This window comes from Panthera onca, chromosome D3 (assembly GCF_046562875.1).
Source record: "Panthera onca isolate mPanOnc1 chromosome D3, mPanOnc1 haplotype 2, whole genome shotgun sequence".
NCBI lineage: Eukaryota > Metazoa > Chordata > Mammalia > Carnivora > Felidae > Panthera > Panthera onca.
In genome coordinates, this window is record NC_138350.1 from 65,537,284 (window position 1) to 65,552,946 (window position 15,663).

General features: G+C 39.6%; 1 protein-coding gene across 1 annotated transcript; it reads right to left on the reverse strand.

Moving 5' to 3' along the window:
- Nucleotides 1-6,009: 6,009 nt before the first annotated feature.
- On the reverse strand, nucleotides 6,010-15,212 carry ATP5F1A (ATP synthase F1 subunit alpha). Its single transcript, XM_060613744.3, has 12 exons — nucleotides 15,075-15,212; nucleotides 13,353-13,431; nucleotides 11,851-12,020; nucleotides 10,013-10,186; nucleotides 9,759-9,925; nucleotides 9,424-9,572; nucleotides 8,814-8,965; nucleotides 8,485-8,709; nucleotides 7,630-7,737; nucleotides 7,362-7,506; nucleotides 6,371-6,521; nucleotides 6,010-6,233 (listed from the first exon to the last, which is right to left on the reverse strand). Exons 1-12 carry the CDS (start codon nucleotides 15,132-15,134, stop codon nucleotides 6,152-6,154), a joined length of 1,662 nt encoding a protein of 553 aa, XP_060469727.1. The 5' UTR covers nucleotides 15,135-15,212; the 3' UTR covers nucleotides 6,010-6,151.
- Between the last annotated feature and the right edge of the window lie 451 nt (nucleotides 15,213-15,663).

Here is a 15,663-nt window from a genome sequence, read left to right on the forward strand (position 1 = left end):
CTCTCTGCCGCACCCCCCCCCCCCCACACACAAAATAAACATTTTTTTTAATAATAGCTATTATAAAAGATGCTGGGGAGACAATTAGGAAAATTTTAATATGGACAGCATATTATTAAATCAGTTGTTTCTTAGGTATAGTGGTATTGTGGCTATATAGATGGTCTTTATTTTTGTAAGCTTATTTATTTTGAGAGAGAGTGTGCACAAGAGATGGGCAGAGAGAAGGGAGATTCCAAAGCAGGCTGCATACTGCCAGCATGGAGCCCGATGCAGGCCTTGAACTCATGATCAGATTGTGACCTAAGCCAAAATCAAAAGTTGGACACTTAATGGACTGAGCCACCCAGGCATCCCTATTTCTTTAAAAAAGAGGAAAAAATCAAATTTAAATAGGCATATGTATGGGGAATCACACAGACATGGAATTCCAAAGAGGCAACATGAAGCTTATGTGACCTAAAGAAAGGGGGAGGGGCTGAGGACACAAAAGGGAGAAAACTCACTAGCAAGGTGAAAGATGTTTGGAAAAACAAGCCCGTTCTGTTATGCAGATGAGTTGCAGGCCTTTATTCTTAGGGCACAGATGCTGAAATTTTTTAGATGAAGTGTCAGAAATGTCAGGATGCTTACAACTTACTCTCAAATAGTTCCCCAGAAAAATAAAGCAAATGCATCAGAATATTAACATGTGGCATATATTGACGGATAGTAAAAGAGTGTTGCTTGTATTATTCTTCCAACTTTTCCTTAGGACTGAGTATTTTCATAATTAAAAAGTCTACCTCTGGGGCACCTGGGTGGCTCAGCTGGTTGAGCGTCCGACTTCGGCTCAGGTCATGATCTCAGTTCGTGAGTTCGAGCCCCACATCGGGCTCTGTGCTGACAGGTCAGAGCCTGAAGCCTGTTTCAGATTCTGTGTCTCCCTCTCTCTCTGCCTCTCCCCTGCTCGCACTCTCTGTCAGAAATGAATAAATATTTAAAATATTTAATATTTAATTTTATTAAAATATTTAATATAAATAATATTTAATGTAATATATATTACATATTATAATTATATATAAATACATATTTATATATATTTACATATATAATATGTAAATATATAATTACATATATAATTATATTATATTATATAACATAATAAATATAAAATATTTAATATTAACATTTAATAAATATTTTTAAAAATTAAAAAAAAGTCTACCTCTTGCCAAAGGCCAATTCTCCCATGAACTCTTTTTCACTTCTGTCAATAGATATGGATTTTTCAATTCAAATAGTACTTTGCTCTGGTCACTGCAGTAATTGCACAGCATTATAAAGTCATTACAACAAATGTCTTTGGTCTTCCTCCCTATCCTAGGAAAGTTAGAGGGTCCTTCTATGTCACTCATTTTGTATCCTTTAGTGCTCATCTCATAGTTGAGTAATAAATAAATAGCTAAACTAAGCACTATTTTATTGAAGATATGCCTATCTTAATATTCTTACATAGATTACAGAGCTGAGACATTAGAGGCCTTCTGCAGAGCTAGACTTAATAATCCTCAAATAGATTTTAAAATACCTATCTGAAAGCTATAAAACCTCACATTTCAAAGGTCGAGTGCGTTTCTCAGAAGATAAGCTGTACAAAAACTCATTTTATGGCAGCCTTTTGGCTGCCTCACAGCAGGGCCATTGGGTACTTAGGCTAGGCACATCTGGTGAGAACAGCGCCATGCCTGTGGTCTCCCAACCTGCTCACCTCTGAGTGACTAATAAAAAAATAACATTTGTTATCTCAGAATTGGTTTCTCCTGGTTCACTGTTGCAATAGACTGTGTTGGGCTCTAGGTCAGCAAAACTATCAGGGAGGCTTTACAGCTTTAGGGGAACTCTTGCCATCTTCCAGCACAATTTTTCCCCCAAACCATTACCTCTTTATTTTTAAAGTAATCTCTACACCCAATGTTGGGCTCAAACTCACGACCCTGAGATCAAGAGCCATATGCTCCAACGACTGGGCCAGCCAGGCACCCCTCTTCTACAATTCTTAATCCAGATGAATAAATGACTTACCAAATCACTACAGCTAGTGGATAGTAGAAACTAAAATCCAGAGGACCATTCACAAAAATTCTTCTCATAGGGTGTACTTGTCAGATATGGTCTGTCCTTTTATTAGACCAAGTAAACTAGACATGCTTTAAAATATTCTAAGACTTGGGGCACCTGGGTGTCTCAGTTAAGCATCCGATTCCTGATTTTGGCTCAGGTCTTGATCTCACAGCTCGGGAGATCAGTCCTGTCGGGACAGAGAGCCTGCATGGGATTCTCTCTGCCTCTCCCCACTCACTCTCAAAATAAACTTAAAAAAATATTTCTTGGGAATGCAAGCTGGTGCAGCCACTCTGGAAAACAGTATGGAGGTTCCTCAAAAAACTAAAGATAGAACTACTCTACAACCCAGCAATTGCACTACTAGGCATTTATCCAAGGGATACAGGTGTGCTGTTTGGAAGGGACATATGCACCCCCATGTTTATAGCAGCACTATCAACAATAGCCAAAGTATGGAAAGAGCCCAAATGTCCATCGATGGATGAATGGATAAGATGTGGTAGATATATGCAATGGAGTATTACTCGGCAATCAAAAAGAATGAAATCTTGCTATTTGCAACTACGTGAATGGAACGGGAAAGTATTATGCTAAGTGAAATTAGTCAGAGAAAGACAAATACCATATGACTTCATTCATTTGAGGACTTTAAGAGACAAAACAGATGAACATAAGGGAAGGGAAACAAAAATAATATAAAAACAGGGAGGGGGACAAAACATAAGAGACTCTTAAATATGGAGAACAGAGGGTTACTGGAGGGAGTGTTGGGGGGGGGGGCGGAATGGGCTAAATAGGTAAGGGGCATTAAGAAATCTACTCCTGGGGCGCCTGGGTGGCGCAGTCGGTTAAGCGTCCGACTTCAGCCAGGTCACGATCTCGCGGTCCGTGAGTTCGAGCCCCGCGTCAGGCTATGGGCTGATGGCTCGGAGCCTGGAGCCTGTTTCCGATTCTGTGTCTCCCTCTCTCTCTGCCCCTCCCCCGTTCATGCTCTCTCTCTCTGTCCCAAAAATAAATAAAAAACGTTGAAAAAAAAAAAAATTAAAAAAAAAAAAAAAAAGAAAAAAAAGAAATCTACTCCTGAAATCATTGTTGCACTATATGCTAACTAATTTGGATGTAAATTTAAAACAAAACAAAAAATAAATTGTTCATGTCACTGCAAAAAACAAAAACAAAAAACCATTTCAGGTTTAAGCAGATCATAAGTCCTATGAGCAGCATTTCTCTTTAACCCAAATCATCATCTGTTCATATTGTGATCATAGTTAAATAGATTTATGGTGGTGTAGTATAGCAGTTGTGTGCACATGCAAAATTCTTACCCGTTGGGTGAAATCAACAGATTACACACATAATGTACAAATCAGGAAGTGGCACCATTGCAATACGGAGCTGACAAAATAACTGAATAGGAATTAGTTGCCTTTGGGGGCGCCTGGGTGGCTGTCAGTTAAGTGTCCGACTGTTTCGGCCCAGGTCATGATCTTCCGGTTCCTGAGTTTGAGCCCCACATCAGACTCTGCGCTGACAGCACGGAGCCTGCTTGGGATTCTCTCCGTCACTCCCCCACTCGTGCACTCTTTCTCAAAATAAACATTAAAAAAAAAAAAAAAAAGGAATCAGTTGCCTTTGTAGAGGTTGGGGGTAGGCAAACAAGGGATTTCCTTTTCTCATAAACAACTGTCTTTTGACTTTTTGATTCTTTAAATTATATACCCATTAACAATTTAAAAATGAGGAGCCCAGAAAGACCGAGGCACGGGTGAAACTTAAATATAACACCGGTATCACAGCAGGTTACATGGAGGGCTCATTTAATAAATGGAGCTTAAAAATTGGATATGAATATGGAAAAAAAATTTTTAACTTTGAGAGATAATCCCAAGCAGGCTCTATGCTCAGCACAGAGCCTGATGCGGGGATCAATCCCACAACCTTGGTATCACAACCGAGCCAAAATCAAGAGTCGGACGCTCAAATCAACCGAGCCACCTAGGCACCCTTATTTTTTATTTATTTTTCTAAATTTACATCCAAATTAGTTAGCATATAGTGCAACAATGATTTCAGTAGATTCCTTAATGCCCCTTACCCATTTAGCCTATCACCCTCCCATACCTCCTCCAGTGACCCTGTTTGTTCTTCGTATTTAGGAGTCTCTTCTGTTTTGTCCCCGTTTTTATTTTTGTTTCCCTTCCCTTATGTTCATGTTTTGTCTTTTAAAGTCCTCATATGAGTGAAGTCATAGGATTTTTGTCTTTCACTAATTTCACTTAGCCTAATTCCCTCCAGTTCCATCCACGTAGTTGCAAATGGCAAGATTTCATTCTTTTTGATTGTCAAGTAATACTCCATTGTGTACATGTATATGTATGTATATATGTGTGTGTGTGTGTACACATATGTGTGTGTGTGTATACACACACACACACACACATCTTTATCCACTCATCCAACGATGGACATTTGGGCTCTTTCCATACTTTGACTATTGTTGGTAGTGCTGCTATATAAACATTGGGGTGCATGTGCCCCTTCGAAACAGTACACCTGTCTCCCTTGGATAAATGCCTAGTAGTGCAATTGCTTGGTTGTAGGGTAGCTCTATTTTTAGTTTTTTGAGGAACCTCCACACTGTTTTCCAGAGTGGCTGCACCAGCTTGCATTCCTACCTTCTTAAAATGTTTATTATTTATTTAGAAAGAGCACAGGGGAGGGGCAGAGAGCAAGGAGAGAGAATCCCAAGCAGTCTCCTTACTGCCAGCACAGAGCCTGGTTACAGGGCTCAAACTCACCCTGAGATCAGATCATGACCTGAGCCAAAATCAAGATTTGGACATTTAACCGACTGAGCCACCCAGGAACCCGTTTTAATTTATTTAAGTAAGCTCTATACCTAATGTGGAGACTGAACTCACAACCCTGAGATCTCATGCTTTACCAACTTGAGCCAGCCAGGTGCAACAATGACAGTCAATCTTGTGTGTCAACTTGGCTAAGCTATGGTATCTAGTTTATGGTCAAACCAGTCTAATTGCGGTGGAAGTATTTTTTAGACATGATTAACATCTGAAATACTCTGAATAAAGATTACTTTAGAAAAAAAAAAAAAGCTTACTTTCCATAACATGGATGGGTCTCATCCAGTTGGAAGGCCTTTAGAGAACCTGAGGTCCACGAAGAAGGAATTCTGCTTCTAAACACAACTCTTCCCGGAGTCTCCAGCCCTATCCACCTGCCCTTTCAAACTTGCCAGCCCCTACAATCTTTCTATACACATCCTAATTGCTGTATTTCTCTGAAGAACTCTAGTAAGTAGACTAAGCTCTTAGATAACAAAAGTAAATCTTTAAAACTCTTAGTAAAATATATAATTATCTTTGTAGACTGTAAGGTAAAAATTTCTTAAATAAGACCAAAAATACCATAAAAACTGACCAACTTGGTTATATAAACCACTGCCTATAAAAGATTATGTTAAATTAACAATGAAAAGATATTAACAAATGCTAATTCTATTCATTAATATGTTCTTTCTCAATCTTTGTCCCAATCTTTCAGACCTCACTTACTAGTTTTATTTCCTTGAGAATTTTAGTTGTCCTGTTCTTTTCTTGCCTACAGTACATCTTTATATAGATCAGTCTTCTTGGCAGACAAGCCAGCGAGGCTCTTCAACATTACCAAATGTGAACTCTACTACATATCCAGTTACCTAGTTTATGAATTCTTCTTTAATCAATCACAAAGCACTCTAGAATCTTGCAAAGAGATCAGTCTTGAATAATCTAGGCCTGCTAATCTGAATAACATTCAAGTAAATTAGCTAAAGCATGCTTACCAATTCCTCTAATTAATTTCAGTTCTTTTAAAAGAATCGTTCAAACTACAGAAAACCACCAAGCAATACGGAACCTTTATTTTTAACGTAATTTCTGTACATCTGGAGTATGACAGTAATCCTTTTACAAATGGAACTGATTACTAGAATAAACAATGACAAAACCAAACTGGTATTTGATGTGAATCCACAGGGAATTTAAGCTTCAAATCCAGCCAAGAAATTTGTCACAATCTCTTTCAGCTTTGCATCTGACTGTTCTGAGATCTTTCCATCAGTCCTATTCGGAAATGAAAAACAGTTCATCAGTTCAGACCTAAACAAAAATTCGATGACTAACTACAAAATTCAAAAGAATTTTATCAAGGCTTTGTATCTTAAAAATTATAAAAAAGAGGCTACCGATTGTGTTAATACCTGATGTTGCCCAACAGAGCTTGGTGCTGGCTGATAACATGAGCCAAGAAAGCATGCTCAAACTTTGTGATCTTGCTAGGCTCCAATTTATCAAGATACCCTCTCACACCAGCATAAATAACAGCCACTTGTTCTTCAATAGCCATGGGAGCTGAAAACAAACAAAACAATGCCAAGTGAGTTGCTCAAATAAATAAATGCCATATTAACGAAGTCAGAGAAACTTACCTTTTCTTCCAATTATGAACATGTCTCCTCCATTTCACCTGCTCTCACATTCTCTATGAGAAACCCCACATTAATACTCTTTCCCACTTCTGTCCCCAGGAAAAACTTTTTTCCTTATATTTGCAAGCCTTGAAGTGTTATCTTTGGGCATATTCCATAAGCACGGTTTATCATCTGGCAGTATTTATACTGTTTGAGACATAAATAAGTTGCTGACATTTTATAGCAAGGTAAACACATACTAACATTCTTTTAAATCTGCCCAATTCCATTCTCTCAAGCCAACACGGAAAGGGACAGAGGAAGGGATCTGATAGATTTTAACTCTCAAAAGTAGTAAGTATATTTTAATAAGTTTTCCTTCAAATAATGACAATACCTGCAATACAAGTGTAACAGGCATCGATCACATTCAAAACACTCCATCTTGGGGCACCTGGGTGGCTCAGTCAGTTAAGCATCTGACTTCAGCTCAGGTCATGATCTCATGGTCCATGAGTTCAAGCTCCGCGTCAGGCTCTGTGCTGACAGCTCAGAGCCTGGAGCCTGTTTCAGATTCTGTGTCTCCCTCTTTCTCTCTCCTCCCCCGCTCATGCTGTCTCCCTCTTCTCAAAAATAAATAAACGTTAAAAAAAAAAAAATTCAAAACACTCCATCTTTAATGAAAGGTAACAGTATGTATCGTAGCTTACATAGGGAGCTGTGTGATATTCCCAGGCCCTAACACAAGGTAGGAACTTGATGACATAAAAGAACAACTCACAATACTGTCCTTGCTTCAGCAACTCAGTCAATCGCACGCCACGACTCAAGAGTTGTTGTGTGGCAGCATCAAGGTCAGAACCGAACTGGGCAAAAGCAGCAACCTCACGATACTGAGCCAATTCCAGCTTCATGGTACCTGCCACCTGAAATACAGAAATGGTTAAGTCATGAAATACAAAAATACTTAACTTCATTGACAAAGAACAAATACATTGTGATTTTAAACTAAAGACACCCCATCTCCTTGACAAAGTGATGCAAATTACCTGCTTCATGGCCCTGGTTTGAGCAGCAGATCCGACACGGGACACAGACAAACCAACGTTAATGGCAGGGCGGATACCTTTGTAGAACAATTCTGTTTCCAAGAAGATCTACATCATACAGAGAATACACATGATAATGAGCTTAAAGAAATCAAGTATTTTCAAAGTTAAGTCAAAACACTGAAACCCGGGGCACCCGGGTGGCTCAGTCAGTTGAGCGTCCGACTTCGGCTCAGGTCATGATCTCATAGTCCATGAGTTGGAGCCCCGCGTCGGGCTCTATGCTGACAGCTCAGAGCCTGGAGCTTGCTTCGGATTCTGTGTCTCCCTCTCTCTCTGCCCCTCCCCTGCTCATGCTCTGTCTCTGTCTCAAAAATAAATAAAAACATTAAAAAAAAAAATTTTTTTTTTAAAAAACTGAAACCCAACATCTCCAAAGAAGAATGTTGTCTTCTTCTCCTAATAAAGAGTCCCTCCAATCTTTCACAGCCCATATCAAACTACATATTCTGTTGGTAAGATTAAAAGATGTGAGACGAAAAAAAACAGATTATGAATTTATATTAAAATATATGCAGATAAAGTGATAGGACCTCTGAGATTTGCTTCAAAACTACCTAACACGGAAAATAGTAGTGGCTATAAATGAAGCAAAAATGAGGTCCACTATACCACGAATTGAAATGGGTGAGAGAGATGTGGGGTTCATTATACCCTTCTCCTTACTTTTCTATATATTTGAAATTGTCCACAATAAAAAGTAAAAGGCATTTAACAGATCGGTTCATAAACACCAGCCTCAACCAATGCCTTGAAGTCATCCAAAGCTTTTACATTTATTTAAGCATAAAATACCTGTCCATCAGTGATGGAAATGACATTTGTTGGAATGTAAGCAGACACGTCACCAGCTTGTGTTTCTATGACTGGTAAAGCAGTCAAGGAGCCACCGCCAAAAGAATCGTTCATTTTCGCCGCTCTTTCTAGCAGACGGGAGTGTAGGTAGAACACATCACCAGGATAGGCCTCACGACCAGGGGGTCGGCGGAGCAGCAGAGACATCTGACGATAAGCAACAGCCTAGAGTATAGAAAAGGGTTACGAAGTTTAGTTATTAAAAGCTAAATTTGTCACCTTCCATTGTGGTGCAAACACGCAGATTCTAAAAATATATATACTCTGACCTGTTTGGATAAGTCGTCATAGATGATCAGAGCATGTTTGCCATTATCCCGAAAATACTCTCCCATAGAACAGCCAGAATAAGGAGCCAGGTACTGAAGCGGAGCAGCATCAGAAGCAGTAGCTGAAACCACGATGGTGTACTTCATGGCATCTGGGAAGAAGATAAATTTTCAGTTTTACAAGATTATTAACGTTTTGATTTTAGAGACTACTAAAATAAGAATTCAGTGCTTCACTAAGTCATCTATCAAAGTCGGATTAGCCAGAACTTCTAAATGGCACCTACTTTAAAGAAACTGACAAAAACCTTAAGATGTATCATTGTTTTACACTATTTTCACTTGTTTTTACTTATTGAATTACATGAGAAATTTCAATTCATTAGGGAGTAATTAAAACCAGTCTTCATTCAGTAGAAGCTACCCTAAGATTAGCAACAATAGGACTCCCACCAAACAATAACAAGATTGAACAACTTCTTTTCTTATAAGCAAACTCTACCTCCAACGTGGGGCTCAAACTCACAACCCTGAGATCAACAGTCACATGCTCTACCAACTAACTGAGCCAGCCAGTTGGACTGGCCCCAGGACTAAAGTTCTTTAATACCTGCATCTGTAAGTCTCTTCACCAACTGGGCAACAGTGGACCTCTTCTGACCAATAGCAACGTAGATACAGTATAGCTTCTTCTTTTCATCAGTTCCATCGTTGAAACGTTTTTGGTTAATGATTGTGTCAATAGCAATTGAGGTTTTGCTTTAAAAAGGGAAAGTAAACATGAATCTTAGTAAATACTTCAAAAGTTTTCTCAACTTAAAAGTACTACTGCTAATGCTCATCACATTCCATGCTCCCTATTATATCCAAAGCATTTACCATTCCAAGCCTGAAAAATAATCTTTCCACAAGCATATTTTAGTTAGAACTTTTAACAAGCTTTACCCAGTCTGACGGTCACCAATAATCAGCTCACGCTGACCACGACCAATTGGCACCAAGCTATCCACAGCCTTAATGCCAGTCTGCATTGGCTCACGCACAGAAATTCGAGGAATGATCCCAGGGGCTTTCAGGCCAACTCGCCTACGGGTCTTGGAACCAATTGGACCCTGGTAAACAATAAAAAGCGTCCCCAGAACAATCAGTTTTGATGTCTGTTAGAGGCTACAATTACATCTAATAAACGTTAAACGTACCTTTCCATCAATGGCATTACCAAGGGCATCTACGACACGGCCCAACAGCTCCTCACCAACTGGAACATCCACAATGGCTCCTGTTCTCTTCACAATATCTCCTTCTTTAATCAGTTTATCATTGCCAAACACGACAACACCAACATTGTCAGGTTCCAAGTTCAGAGACATACCCTACACAAAACACACAATCAAACACCAACAAAACTTTACTACTTGTTTCCCATACATTAACACTACATATTATGAAAATGCCTAGTAAAAAAAAAAAAAAAAAAAGTCTTGTCCTTTAGATCTGGTTTACCCAAGTATTTTTCCAACACCCTTCTTTGGTCAAAACTGCGTTATGATAAGCCTAACATGCTCCTTTATCACATCCTCAAAGAACTAAAAGAAGCAAAAAAAAAAAAAAAAAAAAAAAAACAAAAAAAAACCTCAACAGGTTAAGCTTATTTCACTACATTTCTTTTGTCTATGGCTTTTGAACTGGGTGATCAGTATGAAATAAAATCATCAACCCGAAATTTTAAGACACAGTTAATTTACATCTTTTTATCTGTGAGAAGTTCCATACACAATTTAAAGAATTACCTACTGAGAACTCATCAGGTTAGTAGACAGTGAAATTAAAAGCTACTCAAACAAGAACAAAATGCCATAATGTAACAATGATGGGTCATCTCTCCTCATTATAACCTTATTTCAAAATGGTAAGATTTTTAGGTCCCTGATCATTACTGAGGAAAAAGGTTATTCCAGGAACAGAGTCTGGTCAGTAATGAAAGCTTTGTAAAAGTACTTGGAACAAATACAGAGGAATATCATGGAATACCACTGGATGTACAAAATCTTTAATCTAAATCTTAAGATGTTCAATACAGCAGTCACGAATCACATGTGGCTATTTAAAATTTGAATTAACACCATCTTACAAAGTCAGAGAAACTTACTTTTCTAACACATCTCTATACATCACCTACTCTCCGTGAGAAACTCCACATTTTACACTCAACAGCCTCACATATGTAACAGTTACTACATTTACAGCAAAGACACAGTATTTCCATCATTGCAGAAAGTTCTATTAGGCATTACTAAACTCTTAGATCTTAAAAGCTAAACAGAAACTCAGAGTTCATTAATTTCGCCTCAACTTTCAAAACTATGTAATACACATACACTGAAGATATGGGAGATTACATTTTTAGCCAAAGTCTAACACCCTGGATAAAACTTTTGGCTTTGTAATTATTCTTCCACATCAAGGCTCTTTTTCCACACTGGACACTACCCAGAGGACCAAGACTGTCTTCTCCCATGTGTGGGTAATCCTACTCCCCCTGGTCCACCCATATCACACTCTGCTTTCCTCAGAAAACAACTAGGTTCAACCTAATGGAAAGGAGATTTCTATCAGAGAGCTTCTGATAACTACACTACCCTACCTCAACAATAATACATCTACTCTTACTAGAAATACAAACTCAATGCCTTTCAACTTTCCACCAGAAATGAATTTAAAGTTATCTAATGCTTTTGTATAAGATGATGTTAACGGCTGCAAAGAGTATACCATTCTTAGGATCCAGATGAACGTTTACTCAATTATATATTTTAGCACTAGTGGCTACAACTGATATATACATCAATCCTTAGAGTAAAAACTTTGGTAACTAAAACCCTTAAGTTTATTCTTTTCACAACCTATGATAATCACTAAAACAGTGAACAAGTTGAGATTTAAAGTTAAACAAAAAAACACTAGCACAATCTCTGAATTACTAATGAATAACTCAGAGACCAATCCTAAACCACCAAAATCTCATTTTATAATTTACCTTTAAACCTGAAGAAAACTCCACCATTTCTTCTGCCTGAACATTTCTCAGCCCATGTACACGGGCAATACCATCACCAATGCTTAGGACACGCCCAGTCTCCTCAAGGTCAACAGAGGTATCAGCTCCAAGAATGCGTTCTTCAAGGATAGAGGACACTTCGGCAGTGCCTATTGAGAGGAAAATTCCATTGCAAAAATAGCCTGGTCTCAAGATTTTAAAACCCACTTCCTCAACAATGTAAAAACTATAGTTTTGTAATCACAATAATAAAATTACTCTAAGATGTAATATAATATACTTGGCTCTATTCGAAAAAGCTTAGTACCTACCATTACTATAAAAACAAATCCAAGTGATTAAGAATCTCTATCTATGTTGAAACCAGACTTTTTGGCTAAACTCTATAGGAAGTTTAAAAATACAATCTATTTTTTAAAAGCAACTGTTAACAAAGTATAAATATCTTTCTTTTTAAAAACATGCAAATACTATTCTTCATCTTAGCATGTGGGAGATTTACAGATTCACTTTTTTTTTTTTTAATGTTTATTTTTGAGAGAGCGAGCGAGCAAGCTGGAGAGGGGCAGAGAGAGGGAAACACAGAATCCGAAGCAGGCTCCAGGCTCTGAGCTGTCAGCATAGAGCCCAACATGTGGTTGAACTCACGAACTGTGAGATCATGACCTGAGCCAAAGTCAAATGTTTAACCTACTGAGCCACCCAGGTGCCCCTATGGATTCACTTACTTAATTTTTAGTTCAAAAGCTCCAATCACATCTCCAAAGGAATTCCCTAACCTACAGCATCTTCCTATGCTCACCTCCCTACTTCTCTATCCTATTTGCAATGTGTAAATTTATAGATTGCCACATGTAGATTAGCAGCTATCACCGTCAAAAAACAAAGGTAAAAACTGCTTACTTTTTTCTAATTTTTTGGGGGGGAAGAAAAAGAAATCTTTCATAGTTCAGAAGGATGCCCAGCACCTGATATGTGTACTTTCTGTTTCCACCCAAGGGATATTGTATCAGAGAAAAAAAAAGTTGTAGGGGTGCCTGGGTGGCTCAGTCAGTTGAGCATTGGGACTCTTGTTTTCAGCTGAAGTCATGATCCCAGGGCCGTGGGACTGAGCACCGCAGCAGGCTCCGCACTGAGTATGGGGCCTGCTTAAGATTCTTTCTCTCTCTGCCCCTCTCCCCTGCTCCTACACATGCTCTCTCTAAAATATTTTTTTAAATAAATGAAAAAAGAAAACAAAAAAGAGGAAAGAGCTAATAACATGATAAAATATTTCACTAGAACAAGAAAACCTACCAAGACAGGGCTAAATGGCACATTATGGGCTAAGAATCTGGGATTTGTGGTAACTAAATTTGAAAGAAAAAATTAACAGATGAAAATAAAAAACCCCAACAGTTGTGTTACCTATGTAACTTATTTTTTCACTTATTGACAAGACAGTAACTGTGGGGTATGTACGCTTAGAAATACTGACTTACCAGTCTTCTGAAGGCGTGTGTTAGAGGCATGGAGGTTCCTTGCAGCAATGAAGGATGATCCCAAAGCATTCTTGGAGACCTAGCACATAAACATTTTTTAAGATATTATTAAAATAAAAGCTTCTATAAAACTGGCAAGCTTAAACAAATGTGGGCTTACTCTGATCACGTTATCAGTGAAAATATTAATTATATCAAAATATTTTGCTTAAAATTGGAAGACTATTAATCATATAACAAAGTAGCTTTTGATATATGAGAAAATCTATTATGCAGCTCCTGGCAATGCTAGAAGTACTCTATAAAAAGCAAATTTTAAAAATGCAGTCATGCAGTCTAGGGGCATCTGGCTGACTCGGTTAAGCATGTGATTCTTAATCTCAGGGTCATGAATTCAAGTCCCAAATTGGGCATGGAGCCTACTTTTAAAAAAATAGTAATGGCCTATTTTTAAAAGCAACAGTTACTAAATTACCTTTTCCTTTAAAGGCACCAGTTACTATTATTTCATCTTTAGATATATTTCAGTTGAATTGTGAAAATTCTCAGTAAGATAAATTGCTTTCCAAAAGGGGCAAATGTCAATAACATATCCTATTTTACTTAAAAAAAAACCAACCAACAAACAAAAATTGAGTTGTAAATGTTAGAGTTTGATTAGAAACTAAGTATGGCTGTCTACTCTTTTTTCCCTGCCTTTGACAAAGCCTATAGCAATCTGGACCCCCTCCTTCTCCTTCAAGTTGTAATGCCCTAAATTTGGTCACTGGCAATTCTAAATCTACTACTTTCTCTAGGACCAGATGAAATCCGTTAAAAATGCTCTTTGATGCCAGTTCCATTATGACAACAAAATATGTTTATTTCACCTCTGAAACTGAGATTATGTTTAACATGGAAAAAATAAGTAAATGTAAGCCTTAACTTCAAGGGCGATAAGTAATGAAGGGAGAGCACTGACCTTCACAGGCATTTTCTAACCTATGTTCTATCTTACTTGAGTTCTCAATCACTGTCTAACGATTCCTCAAGGACGAAATCTTAAAACATGTCAAAGTACCAGAACACAAAGCAGTCTTTCTACCTGAGGCAATTTAGGATTCGCTGCTATCACTGCTGTCACGGTATCTGCCACATGAAATGCACATTTGCGCCGTGTTTCGCTACTGTTTCAATATTCAGCACTAAGAGATCGCCTATTGAAGTATTCAGAAAGGCACCTTCATTTATTGCTTTCCCCTGAACCGACCTCCGGGCAGAGGTGAAATGCCGGGGCCCGCTGACCTTCATACAATGTCAGGCTTCCTTAAACCGCTTCAACGAGACATAGCAACAGTGCTCTGACCTTCAGTGGCACAGCCCCGAAGAATCAGCGGAGACAAGCCTCGCCGTTTCAGAGCAGGCATCGGAGCTAGAGCTCCAACACTGACCTTCACCCAAGGCCCCTCTCGGGCAGTACTCAGCTGAAGTCGGGAACCCTCCCCGAGACCCCATCTCTGGACAGCATCGAGGTCAGCACCTCCCCCGCACCGCTCTGCACCGTCCCGCACGGATGGCTAGCAACAGGCCCTTGTGCCTCCTCCCTGCGCAGCCCGAGCAGCCAACAGTGCAAGATGGCGGCGCCCGCCAGCCCCTCACCCTCCTTGCAGAAAGAGCTCTCGAGTCAGCACACCACCAGCCACCTGCCGGCCCACCTCCCTCCCGCCGGTTGCCCGCACTCACCAGCCCGGCCCGCCTAGGCAGGGCGCGGGCCACGGCCGCGGCGACGCGCACGGACAGCATCTTTGTTGCTCTGTTTAGGGTGGTTCCTCTGCAGCCGCAGCCTCCGGACTGACTGGGACAAAATGGCTGAGCCGCAAGGAAGGTCAAGGCAGCCGGTCCACCTGACCCGGAAGTACCGCCCCTCGTGTTCACCTCCGGACGCGAATCTGCCTTTTAGAGGAGGACTGGGGGTGGAGTTGCTTTTTTTAAATATTATTTTTAGATTTAAACTTAAAAATGAGTGATTAGACCTTGGCCAGCTTCGGCCCAGGCATTCGTTATACATTTATTTTGGCCTACTGAGTCGACCTTATGGTTGCCCCTGGCGACCATGTGGGTAGCGGAACCTGCTATGATGCGGCGCTCAGGCCCGGTTCCGATAGGGAGACGGTGTAGACGTCACCCTGTACCTGGCGCGGCTGTTTGAAGGTGACAGGAGGTTGAATGGTGGGGCGGGGGGGAGGAGGGGATGTCCGAGACTACAGCTATTAAAGCCTTGGTGCTGTAGCAACAGTAAACAATTATCACCCTGGGCTTGCCGAACTGGTGA